This window comes from Populus alba, chromosome 10 (assembly GCF_005239225.2).
Source record: "Populus alba chromosome 10, ASM523922v2, whole genome shotgun sequence".
Taxonomy (NCBI): Eukaryota; Viridiplantae; Streptophyta; class Magnoliopsida; order Malpighiales; family Salicaceae; genus Populus; species Populus alba.
In genome coordinates, this window is record NC_133293.1 from 13,458,462 (window position 1) to 13,471,567 (window position 13,106).

At 33.5% G+C, this 13,106-nt stretch overlaps 2 protein-coding genes across 3 annotated transcripts; both read right to left on the reverse strand.

The window, feature by feature from the left end:
- Window positions 1–631: 631 nt before the first annotated feature.
- Window positions 632–7,284, reverse strand: LOC118045234 (cysteine--tRNA ligase 2, cytoplasmic). Of its 2 annotated transcripts, XM_073412018.1 has the most exons (10): window positions 6,987–7,127; window positions 5,709–5,868; window positions 5,147–5,210; window positions 4,084–4,245; window positions 3,037–3,207; window positions 2,678–2,959; window positions 2,432–2,557; window positions 1,577–1,810; window positions 1,373–1,489; window positions 632–1,180 (listed from the first exon to the last, which is right to left on the reverse strand). In XM_073412018.1, exons 4-10 carry the CDS (start codon window positions 4,165–4,167, stop codon window positions 908–910), a joined length of 1,287 nt encoding a protein of 428 aa, XP_073268119.1. In that variant the 5' UTR covers window positions 4,168–4,245; window positions 5,147–5,210; window positions 5,709–5,868; window positions 6,987–7,127; the 3' UTR covers window positions 632–907. The 2 variants fall into 2 exon arrangements, with proteins under 2 accessions (XP_073268119.1, XP_034909711.1); XM_035053820.2 differs by lacking the exon at window positions 5,709–5,868 and having other exon boundaries at window positions 6,987–7,284.
- A 3,349-nt stretch (window positions 7,285–10,633) lies between these two features.
- LOC118045429 (uncharacterized) lies at window positions 10,634–11,546 on the reverse strand. Its single transcript, XM_035054052.2, has one exon. It carries the CDS (start codon window positions 11,346–11,348, stop codon window positions 10,863–10,865), a length of 486 nt encoding a protein of 161 aa, XP_034909943.1. The 5' UTR covers window positions 11,349–11,546; the 3' UTR covers window positions 10,634–10,862.
- Between the last annotated feature and the right edge of the window lie 1,560 nt (window positions 11,547–13,106).

A 13,106-nucleotide genomic window follows, 5' to 3' on the forward strand; every position in this document is an offset into this window, starting at 1 on the left:
GAGACACCATGTACGCTTTTTTATATATAATTTGCAATTTGTGCCGAAAGAAAATCCAAAGATCATAAACAGACTTTCTAAAAATCAAAAGAGCTGCTTTATCCAAAATGGTAAAAATCGAAGTCCTCCAGACAGGCCACAGGTGAAGGCGTAGAGCCCAATTCACTTTCGGGATTCAATCATTCGGTGTGTTATATATCCAAAGGCAACAAGTTCGTGCCTTTAGGCCTTTATGTAGACAATGAATTGGGCCAGCCGAGGGAAATGCAGTAATTCTTCCAGGACAAGGAGAGCTCGAAACAGTAACCATATTAAAATTCTAATTAAATCAATCATTGAAGATGGGTTATGCTTTTTTCTTTTTTTTTATTAAGAGTCAGAAAGAGCAAGAGGTATTGAGGGGCTTTTCAAATAATTATTTTTATCGGTAAAAAACATCGTGGGTTTTAGTTTTTTAATTGAAGAGAGTATCTGTTTTTGAAAAGTTAGGAAGGCTTTTTACAATGACCTCCACGAGAAACCAACAAATATTCTTGCACTGCCGTAGCGCATCACTTTTCCTATAGTTCATTTGAAGGCTGGTTACATTCATGGGCTACATAAAAAAATTTATTCTCTTCTGATACAGGGCTGCTTAACAGGATGTAAACATATGATTACCAACCTTCCTACATTGTATCTTGATCTAACAAGCTGGGAAGAACAATTTCTGTTCGCCTGCTACATGCAAGGGGCTACTTCACAGGGCCATAATGTGTGTAAAAAGTCCACCAATGTTACAACATAAACCAGTCAATAAATCAAAACCTATTAATATTTTCTCCATTCCGAGTTGAAGTGATCTAAAACAGTAGAGAGTGATTAAAAAAAGAAAAAACTGTATCACGTGCAAAAGGTTTGGCCACCGTCAACTTGATGCAGCTTGTGGTGGCGGCATTGGCTCTTCCACAACTGTCTTTGCCTTCTCTTCGTTCTCAACAGGAACACAAGGCCTCCAAACTGTTTCCTTGCCCACATCCATCAGTGCAATGCCCCTTGCAGACAAATCAGTCCTGATCTGATCACTTTTCTTGAAATCCTGACTTTTCCTTGCCACCGCTCTGTCCTCAATCAGGCTCATCACATCATCTTCTGTTAGTCCTGCTCTCTTCAATGCCTTCCCTTTTAACTGCTGCAAAACCTGTCCCAGGGAAAATCTAATTTTTGCTGACGAATTTCAAAAGGGAGAAAATTCACATTTTACAAATCATTAAAAAAAAAAAGAATTGGGAACTTTGCATGTGCTAGCTTAGGTTACTATGGTCTTATCCCAAGCCTAGATAAGGAGGGTTGCAGTAGGTTGTTGTATACAAAAGAAATTGCTAAACCTCACCTCAGCGCAAGTGCAAGGAGGAAACAATCCTAGAATTCTCAGAACTTCCATAACTTCTTTCTTGACTTCGGCAACGGACCGAATCAATGACAATTGTTGCTTCTTTTGTTGTTTCTTCTGGCAATTATCAAGGAAAGAAGTACATGTTTAATATCCATACATTCACAAAAAAGTGCCCATAGTAATAGAGTGAGATTACCATACCTTAAGCATGCCCAAAGAACCATTTACGACCTTCAAGGCTTCTTGGAAAGCACCAGTCAATAAAGGCGAAGTGTTCAAATCGTCTGACATTTTAGTCTCAAAATCTTCATGTAGCCTAGAAATGCATTTTTGGGCATCAGCAGTAATGGCAACCAGGTTGCTTTTCTGTCCTGCACCTTCCTTCAGACTTCCTTCTTGAAATGGCAATAGAGCATCCTCACAATCTTGCAATGTCTACAATCACAAAATAAATATAACTTACTAGAAGTATGAATACTTATGATATCAAGGTGTCAACATCTGAGTCTGTCACCGAAGGTGGGAGTGGGTGGGTGTAGATGAGGATGCAAGCATAGATGTGCTTGTGATTATTTGTGTTGAATCATGGCACTACATTTACCAGAATCAAAGCACAATGATAAGGGAAATGAACAAGTTATGAATGAAGCATATCAAGAAAGGAAAATGAAGAACTCCACAAGAAATTCTACTTTCAATAACTTGCCAACTAAAAGCATTCTGGAACTCTGTTTAATATAGCACGTGGCAAACTTTACTGTGCAACTCAGGTAAACAAGGATGACTTTGTAAATTTAACTGAACAGCAAAGCTCTAAAAAACACTAACTCGTGAAAAAGTTTCAACTTAAGGAGACAAGCACTGCAAGTTAAATTAAAATTCTGAAGGGAAAAAAGTAGGCTGAGCGGACATATTCCCACCTACATAGGCATGCACAATTGACACATTGACACACACACATGAACATAATTTCAAACAGGTGGCCCTCCATGACTGGTTTATGGCACATCAAAACTTTGAAATGAAAAGCTTGGGGAGCATGCATAAGCATCAAACCTGATAAATGTAGAAAACAGCATCTGATGAGCTTTCCAGCTGCGAAACAGAGTAATTGAGGGGAGAGCGATAGTGTGCACTTATCAAGAAGTGCCTCAAAGCCAGTGGATGATACCGTTCAGTGATCTACAGAAAATTGTAAAGGGAATTGTAAACATATACAACCAATAAGGATGAAAGTTCTTTATTTGAAAGAAATTCAATAAGAAAAGGTGCAATGACAACTAAAAATGATTATCAATTTACCTGGCGAATTGTGAAAAAATTACCCAATGATTTTGACATTTTCTCATTGTTATTAGTGACATGACCATTATGCATCCAGTAACTCACGCTGCTCTCTTCACATGCTGCACAGCTCTGGGCAATCTCATTCTCATGATGTGGAAAAATCAAATCAATCCCACCGCCATGGATGTCAAATTTGAAGGTCAGATACTGAGCACTCATTGCACTGCATTCTATATGCCATCCTGGCCTTCCAGGGCCCCATGGGCTCTCCCAACTTGGCTCACCTGGCTTTGCTGCCTGCAAAAGTAGACATTGGATATGGTGCAATGCCAACAACTTTATAAATTTCCAGTGATCTTGAAAGAGATTTATACCTTCCACAATGCAAAGTCAGCAGGGTTACGTTTCCTTGAGTCAACGGCGACACGTTCCCCCGCTCTATTATTTTCTAACCTCTGCCCAGATAACTGACCATAATTTGGGGATTTATCAACGGCAAAGAAGACATCTCCCTCCACTGCATATGCACAGTCTTTTTCTATAATCTGCATAAATATTGGTCTCCACTTAAATACAAGAAAACAGAACTCTCTTGCAACAACTGAATCACATATATAATAACAGAAGAAAAACTTGAGGTCCATCATCCAATAAACAAGAAATAATCAATTAAACAAAACCATGGCTATACATGAAGCAGAAAGCAACTGCTGTTCATGTCACAGACACATGAATGGCTCAAAGAGGCCAAAAGTGTGCATCAGAAGCAAATAAAAGGTGCAGGTAGAGTGAGCTGTGTTTTGATTAAAATAAAATTCCACTGGGTTTTATACATGTCAAAAGTTCTCATCGACCTATTTAACCAAGTCCATTTGGGTTATAATAAGTTACTAAACTTCAAGAGTATCAAACTGGTTTAACCACTCAAAGCCAAAACAGTTCACGAAATTCCTATATATCTCTAATTGATTATGAAGGACCATAATAGATGACTTACAATGCAGCATTACTTGCTGCACCCTGACACTTCCATTATCTATTTGTTAATAACTTAATATGCTATTACCATTAATCAGTAGAGAGATTACAAAAACTAGTGGCTTCGACAAAGGTAAACCACTCAAAATCACAGTTTAGAGTTTAATCCTGTTTTAATTGAATGTAACCTGGATCCACTAAAAATATGACTGTTGCATCTTTCTTGGTGTGTCCAACACAGACACAGCAGAAAAACTCCATGACACCATATGAAAAATTGGAAGGGGATATAGATTGAACCGCCTTACCAACCACTCTAACATATTTAACAGGGATCCATCCAATTTACCCAGTTGGGTGCACACACAAGAGCGCTACCACACAAAGAAAGTGCAATAATCCAAGCTTAGTCAACAACAAAGTAAACACAGCAGGGGGGGGACCTGAGTTATCATGTCCTTAATCTGTTCCACATGATCAGTTACACGTGGCTGGTGGGTTGGAATGAGGCACTGCAGATCGGTCATGTCAACAAGATATTCTTCACAAAAACGGCTACTTAAAGATAATGGATCTTCACCAATCTCATTTGCCCGACGAATTATCTGCAAAGACAGAGGTTGGTGAATTTTAGACAATATACTAGCCAAAAGTAGAGAACATTGATGTATGCGCATGTACATGTGCAAAGTTTATGGGTGTTTGTCTGTATACGTTATTGTATGAGGATTGGCATGAACAACATCATTATTGCATAAAGCCTGTAGTAAAAGTAAAAAATTGGGAAAGTAAAAAATTGGGAAGAATTGAAAGAAAAAGAAAAACAAGGCAAATCTTGATGTTGAGGCATTAAACTTCAGGCCAGTTTTAATCATTATGAAGATATATAGAACCACGGACTAGAGACTAAAACTTATTTTGACTCCTTATCGCCTTTAGGGCAATCTTACACACGTACAACGAAAAACTGTATGCATTGTCATACCTTGACTAAAAAAAACCCAAAAGTGTGCACCCTCTGAATGTTTTGTAAGCCTATTTGAGGTTTTGGGGATTAGGAGAGAATTATCTAATGCTCCACTAGCAGACTTTGTTCACAAAAAACATAATGGAACATATATAAAGAAAGGATTTCTTTGGAGCCAGGGGTGGTCACAGCCCCTTCTGAAAACTGAAGCTGAATCATAAAAAACAATGGCACAAATTTAAACAAAGTCAGAAATAAAATGATATGGAGTTCTTAATGTATTTCATACACCCTTTGTTCTTTCAAATTACAGTATCAAGTAAGCTTTTTAATAAATTAGCATATTTAACTAGCCAAAATAATGCATTGTCCTTCTGTTTCAGCAACAAAAAACAAATATTCCAAGACTGAAAGAATGTAAGAATCCACAGATCTTTACCAAATTTATGCCCAGTAATGTATAGTGAACAAATGCAATATTGTGATTACTCCAACTATGAGCCTTAGACATGTTGTAATTGTTGGGTTGAAATTCTCACCTTGTCATCAATATCGGTGAAATTGCGGACATAAGTAACTTCATAACCCAAGTGTTGTAGGTATCTGCAGTTGCAGTTCAAATGAAAAAATGGAATCACACAAATCAATGGTCGATGATTTCATTCATACATAAAAGCCAAATAAATAGCATAGAACCGAACACATAAAAAGCCAAAAGGATGCCAGAACTCCAAGCACATAAAGCAGTTTTAAACTTGTAAAATAAAAAATAAAATAAAATAAAATGAGTGCATGATCGACCCAGCGAGGTTAATGCCACATATCAGCCTGAGGCATTGAGCAACGATTTTAACTTCATATGAGGTAACCTCAGCATAAGCAAATCAATCAATCTCCCAAATAAGCAAAACTAAGTTCAATTACATAAAATGCATACACAAATGCATGTAATGGTGCGTGTTTATGCTTTATGAAGATATGAAACTGGAATTAAACATCAAATGCAGTGGCAGCGCAAGCATGATGAAGGTGGCTGAAATCATAGGCAGTAACACCGCAGATATACATAGAAACCTTGCCAGGAATTTTGGACTTGAATACCTCCTTTTGTTGGTTTATTGAAATGTACAGTTCAACACCTTCATTTTCCATTTCAATCTACACACACCTCAGTCAACAAGGACAGTGAGGTTGTGCTGTCGTCAATGACTGCTCTGCAACATTAACACCTCGATGCCAGGGAAGGAAGGGATGCAGTAAACTGAAAAGGAGAGATTATCGGCTTGACGATTGAGGGTAGCAATTTGAAGGTCTAAATGGAATGAGATGACCCAAATAAAAAGCCGACCAGGATGGACCCTAAATTATTTTAGACTGAGACTTGGACCCTAAATAGTCAGAAAACAACTACGACAAGAAAATAGAAATGGAATATTAAATCTTTTATTTTTTAAAGAAATTCTATTTGACATGTTTCATTCTGTTGTAGGGTGTCTTGAATTCCAGTATGGCTCACTTCACGTGACTTGGAGGACAAGTTGTGTTGCTTGGGAAACAAATTGTATGGCTCGGTAGTGAAGTATATCCTACTTGTTGTACATATTATGTGAGTTGTTGAACAAGGATTTTTGGTTTTGAGTATTTTCATATTCTGTTGTAGACTTTACACTAGTATAAATGGTGATGTTATGTAGGATCGTTTGATGTGAGGAGTTGTGTGAGCAAAACACATGAGCATCCTAGTTTGAAAGATAGAAGAGGATTGGATGCAAGAGAATTTGGGAGGAGTTTGACTGAACTATGAGTCAAGAACAGAATTTATAAAACGAAGTCGTAAAAGGAAAAAGAAAGCCAAACTCCCTGCAGTTTTAAACTTGTATAATAAAGGGGGGGGAAGGAAAACTAGAACGAGTACATGCCCTGCCGGCAAATCATGGCACAAATCATGCTTAATTTAACTTGAAATGGGATAATCTAGCCAAAGCTTCGAGGTCCAATTAGATACTGAACCCAAATATCTTGTCAGCCAAAATCTAGAAAGGACCAGGGGTTTGTCTAATTGCAGCAAAGTACACAAACATTGCTCGATGAGAGAGATCTTTTTCAAAAACGCTTTCCTCAGCCTAAAACCATAACAGTTAAATTTCTACGGAGGAATCGCCATAGATAAAACCTCAAATCTACACGTCAGAAAGCGTATTTGAAATTGATTAAGAAATCAGCATCCCCTATTATCTACCACAATCAAAATAATCAAATCAAATCAAATCAAATTCCCAAATAAATAAATTAACAAACAAATTTAATTGCATATATAAAGAGAGAGTGCGTGTGCGTGTTTATATAGATAGATAGATAGGTGAATAGAAATGGACCGGCCTGAATAATATGTCGAAGGCAACAGCGGCGCGAGCGTGACCGAGGTGACTGAAATCATAGGTGGTGACACCGCAAACGTACATTGAAACCTTGCCGGGAATACGGGGCTTGAATACCTCTTTTTGTTGGGTCATCGAGTTGTAGAGTTTAAGCTCTTCGTTGTTTGCCATTTCGATCTACGAGGACGATGAGGTAGCTTTGTCTCTCTGCTAACTTTATTAAAACCTCAACGCCTGCCGATACGAGGAGATGCTGTACGGAAGAGAGAACCGAAGAAGAGCGGTGGAGTGATTGGGGTTAGGGGTTTTGGGTTTTAAAATAATGGAACGGATTGGCCCAAATAGAAAGCCCATCATACTGGACCACCCTGTATTTCTTCAACTGGATTTTATTTTAACTAGTTTCTTTTCAGAAAAATTAACTAAATTTGAATATCCATTTAAGTAGTGTTTGGGAATGCGGTTCAATTTGCATTCCTAAAATATTTGAAATTTTCTAAAATATTTTTTGAATTGTTTTGATGTATTAATATCAAAAATAATTTTAAAAAAATAAAAAAAATCATTGTCATGCATTTTGGCATGAAAATTTATTTGAAAAGCAATCATTACCACACTACCAAACACGATTTTAATCTTGCTCCTAAAAGTCATAATTGAAATCATAGTATATCTTTTAGTTAGTTGATTGTATTTAAAACTGTCATGTCTTAAATTGTTGAATGGATCAATTAATAGATTGAATTGTAATTATATCCCAATTAAATGTTATTTGTTAACCTGACCTGTAAATTCATTATGGTATGTGCAATCCAGTTTCACAAGAGTAGTTCTTTTTTCTTTTTATATAAAAAAAAAAGATACGAACCAAGATTTTTTTTATTCTCTGTTAAGAAAATAACTGCAGATCCATATTGATTGAGTTGCACACTCGTTGTTAATTATATAAAAAAAAGTTGTTGATACATTGTGTAAAAATAATTAATTCATAATTTATTTATTTATTGAAACTTGTTTTCATGATTATAATGTGTTTATTTAAAAAACAACACTTATAATAAAAAAAATTCGAAACATTAAAAAAAAATGAATGAACAGGAAAAGGGTTTTTTTTAATTAAAAATATTAGTTTGTTGCTTTTGATTTAAGTCATTAGAATTTTGACATTATTTTTTTAATTGCAACTTAGTTTATGATACGCTGCTAAAAAAAAACGTAAAAAAAAAATACATTAATGAGACAGGACAGTTTTGATTAATGATTTTTTCATTTAGAATTTCAACCATTATTTTTTATGGATATTTATTTTAATTTGTATATAATCAAATAAATAATTTTTAAAAAGTGTTCCACAAATCAAATATTCACATAACATTTACTTTTATTTTTTATTTTTTACAAGCAAGATCAACTTCCTGCTTTAATTTTTAATTAATGTTAGTTACATTTTTGTTTTACAATTTATCAATTCATAGTTTATTTTATTAAGCATGATTTTTTTTATTAATTAAAAATGACTGGTAACGCTGAAGCATTGCAAATTAACATAAAATCTTAATTTTAACATAGCGTTGATACTAAGCGTAAGGGAGAAATTACTATAACCCAAGACTAAGATCACTAGAATACTGTAGTCATAAAATTGCTCTTAAAAAAAAAAAAAAAAACTTTGAACTGGTGCCGGAGGCGGAATGATCTTATTATTATCATGATACAGTTATTTTTTATAAATTATACGGATTGATAATTTGGATTGGTAATTTCATCTTTTTAATAGTAGAATTATTTATTTAAATCAATAATAAATTATTTAATGCCTCCTACTTAAAGATATTTTTGTATTTTTATTTTAAAAAATTATATAATTATTTTGATGTTCTTAAAGATAAAATAAATAAACTCTCACCCAAGAATATCAATTTAATTTGTTTATATTGTAAATCAGCAAGGTGCTTAGTAATATTATTGTAAATTATATTTATTAAATGTTAATAAAAAAAAGTTGTTAGCATGTGTTGTGCCAACATTGGCATGTGGACTGCCCCCAATGTATCGGGTTCGGCACCAACAATAATTTTTTTTCTTTTTTTTTTCTAACCACCCTTGAATTTCATATAGGAACCTTAAAAAAACAAACCAGCCCCTACAATTTATTTCACCTTCACATTTGGCCCCTCTATTTTTGATATTTTTTTTGATTTTTTTGAATAAGCCAAAAATTACAAAAGTTGTTCAATTTCACCTCCTTTCTAATTTTTAATCATTTAGATTTGGTCCCCGTTTCTTTTCATTACAATTTTTTTTATTTGAAATAGGCTATAAAATTACAATTATTTCCCAATTTACCTCATTTTTATTTTACTTGTTTATTTTTAAAATTTATTTCACATTCTTTTGATTGCAATTTATTTTGTTTTATATCATTTTTTTTTTTTTTTTACAATCTAATCCTCCACATATTTTTTCTCTTTTCAAACTTAATCCCCATTTCTTTTATTGCTATCCTTTTTTTTTGACAAGTTTTTAAAACTGATTTTTTTTTTACGATTTCATCCTTGAAAAATAATTAGTTGGAAATTAAGTTTTTAATTGTACTCGATTTAAAGATTTTACGGGTTGTGAGTTTTAGAAACAGACCAAGTTTACCAGGTTTACATATTAACCCGAGTTGACTTGTATTTTTTTTGTTGCTTTTTTAAATTAAATTTCTTTTTGTTAATTTATGTTCTTCAATGCTAAGTTGTTATATGATTGAGTTTCATGATATTATTCAATTTGCTCTCGAACATGTTTACCCTGGTATCACGACTTGGTTAATTAGAAAACTTGCATTTTGTCTGAGGTTTGGATCAAGTTTTTTTTACCATTTTAAATTATATTTTTCTTAATTTTAACCCACCAACATTTTATTTATTAGAAATTAAGCTTTATTATTTTTTTACTTCCTTTTTTTTTAGAAGTTATCATGTTCTTGTTCGATTTATTAGGAATTGGTATTCGAAATTTTTTCATGCACTTTTTCTATAAAATTATTTAAATAATATATTCATGGTCACAAAGTTCTCAAGTCAACCGGATTTAACTAGAGTTTTTTTATTTATTTTTTCCCTTGAGTTATTTCATAGTCCGAGCTAGCTCAAATTATTATTTTTATTTTGTTTGTTTGTTTATTTATTGTTGTTATATTTTTTAACTATATTATTTAAATTACTAATTAAACTTGTTATTCTAGTTTTTTTTTTTTTTTCCTAACTTTGTCTTGTACATTGAAAGTGTTTTCTCTACCGACAAGTGCGGGCTAAAAATATATTTTGCACTATATTTTCTATACTTTCTACTTTTTAAAATCAATTTTGGAGCAGGGAGGTTAATAGTTAACATGGAGTCGGGGCTCAAGATGACATTTTTTGGGAAACACCCTTCAGTTACGTAGGAGCTTGCAAGTATTGATTTGGTGCGCATCGAATAATTAAATTCCAGAAATACAATCTGGGAAGTCAGGAAATATCGTCCTTTTCCTGGAGAAAAGAAATCCCGTGATATATTTTAACCACGTGGATGTACAAGCATCAGATATAATATTGTAGAAAATGAAATAGGTAAATTTAAGTATAAATGCCATAAACGTAGAGGTTGACGTCTTGACGATTATAAAAAAATAATGAAATGGTAAATATTATTTGAACCAAATTCCTTAAAATACACTCACAAACCTAGACACTCTAGTACTTGACAATCAAATGAGAATCCCCATGGTCTCAAAATTTCACGTGGAGAACAAAAAACGTTAGGCAATTGTATCAAAGCAAAGAGATAAAGATATATGAAAATTTCTGAGATAAGACTACTTGACTTCAAACACAGTCTACGTGAATGGCTAGATTGATTCCTGCCTCTGCAATCTCATATCTTGATAGAACCTCTCAATGAACCTCTCAGCCCTCTGATCAACTGAATCTTCCTCATCTACCAAATAATCCAAGGGCTCCAAAAAGTCTCCAGTACTGATGGTAGCAACTGGTAGAGTACTATCCATTGACAATCTATACCGCCCTTCCCCTCCCTGATCAGCTTTCAAGCCACCCAAACATCTACACGGGAACAGCACGGTGTATATGTTGTCTTTATAGCTTCTAAATTTGAACTGTTTCCTGGGATGATGAGCGAGCGAGGTACTCAAAGGAGAGAACTCGTATTCCTCAAGAAACCCGTAGTTGTAATGCTTGAGCAGCTTGAACCTCATAATCTTTCTTGATTTCTTGATGAGAATAAGCTTTGGAATGGTGGGTTTCCTCATTCTGGCAACAAAGATTCTAAGAAGATTAGAGACCTTGTGGAAAATGGGCAGTCTCTTTCTATGCATTTTTGGTTTGAAGATATGAAAGAACTTCAATCTTTCTAAGCTGCAGAAAGGGTTTTGGTAGGGATTCGAGGGTTTGATTCATGACTCGTGAGAAAGGGAGCCTTTAAGGATGCCAAAAAGGTAACGAAGTGCAGAGAGATGAGGTTGGTGGTGGAGAGCCAAGCTGTAAAAAGATGATATGGTCGGTTGCGTTTTGGATTTATTATCAAGGAATAACTTAATAAGAAAGCCTCAAGCAAGTAGCCGTTAGACCGGCCTCCTGGCCCCTTCCTTGCTCGAACCTATGTTCTTGAAGTTTAAATTGGAGTTGAACCTTTGACCAAATATTCTATGTTTTATACTCTACGTACCACCAGGATAGCCTTTTTATCCATGGATCTATAAGACTACATACAGAAATTTTCAAAGACAATAGCAAACTTTTTTTAACATTGTTTTTATTTTATATTTATCCGGTACATTAAAAAAAAAGGTATGAATTAATAAGTTTATTTTCGAAATATAAATGAACAGTATGATCTTTTTGTTAAACTAGTAAATTTAATTAGTTTTCAAGTTTTTCTTCCAAATAAGTCTGTCATCTTATATTTTTCTACAAAATCCTTATAATATATTTAAAATTTGTTATTTATCTTTTTTTCAAAAAAAAATATATACTTTATAAAAAAATTTATGATGCATTTCTTTTTCTTAAAGCATTTTCTGGATTTTATTCAAAAAATCAAGGATTTATTATCGCACAATTTTTTTATTTTTAATTACTATAATTCTTGGAAGATGTTTAGAGCATCTCATTGATTGTGCTAATTATGATCATCAAAATATTTATTTAAAAAAAATTATATAAATATGAGTAGTTATTTTTATACATTTGTTATCATAGTTTGATTTGAATATAATTGAGATTTACAATAATGGTAATATATATATAAAAAAATAGATTACATTTTTTTTACAGGATAGAAATTGGACATTTATAATTGGTAATTGTTTTAAGTGTATGAATATGTATAACAATTAAACATGAATTGTAAAAGTTAATGATAACTTAGTTCATATAATTTGATAGAACTAGTTAGTTAATAGGCATAGTTAACAATTATTTATCCATTCCTTAGACTTTTTTTATAAAAAAAATCTTAATCTGTTTATAACTTAGTTTTTCATCAGTTTTATGGGTTATGGGTTATGGAAGATTTTGATTGTATTTTTTTTTTAAAATGAATAAATTAAAAATGGTCAATGTTGATCAAAGACTTGTTTAACTTTTATAATAATTATGGATTAATTAACTAGTTTCAACAAACCACATGAATTAAGTTATAATTAACTCTTAATAAGACGATCCACGCAAAATGTTCATGGTTTCTCTTCGTATCTTGACCGTAACATTAATCTACAAGTAAATTCCACTTTGCCCTTGCCATTGCAATGCATGGCTTAAAAGAAATGGCCTCTGTCATGGGAAAACTTTCGGTACTTCTGGGGCAAATGCCATCTGGATTTCACCAAATTATTTGGTAAAATGGACGTCTACTTCCTTCCTTTTCCCTCAGACGTGCACACATTTCTTATTACAAATGTGCTTCTGATGCCATCTCCTTTGTCTCGAGTCTAAGCATGCGTCCGTGCGATCCCCGCCTGGTTTCTTTCTCCTTACACATTCTTTCTGTTTTGGGGTCACTTTCAGTTTGATTATTTAAATTCTTGAGATGCTTTAACGGTTTGTTCAAGAAATCGCTTCATGATTCACGTGAA

Coding starts and splice junctions, on each gene's coding strand:
- LOC118045429 (XM_035054052.2), bottom strand. CDS start 11,348: ATGCATAGAAAGAGACTGCCCATTTTCCACAAGGTCTCTAATCTTCTT.
- LOC118045234 (XM_035053820.2), bottom strand. CDS start 7,156: ATGGCAAACAACGAAGAGCTTAAACTCTACAACTCGATGACCCAACAA. Junction 2,960..3,036: donor CTGACTTTGCATTGTGGAAG/GTATAAATCTCT, acceptor CTACTTTTGCAG/GCAGCAAAGCCAGGTGAGCC. Junction 1,490..1,576: donor GTTCTTTGGGCATGCTTAAG/GTATGGTAATCT, acceptor GATAATTGCCAG/AAGAAACAACAAAAGAAGCA.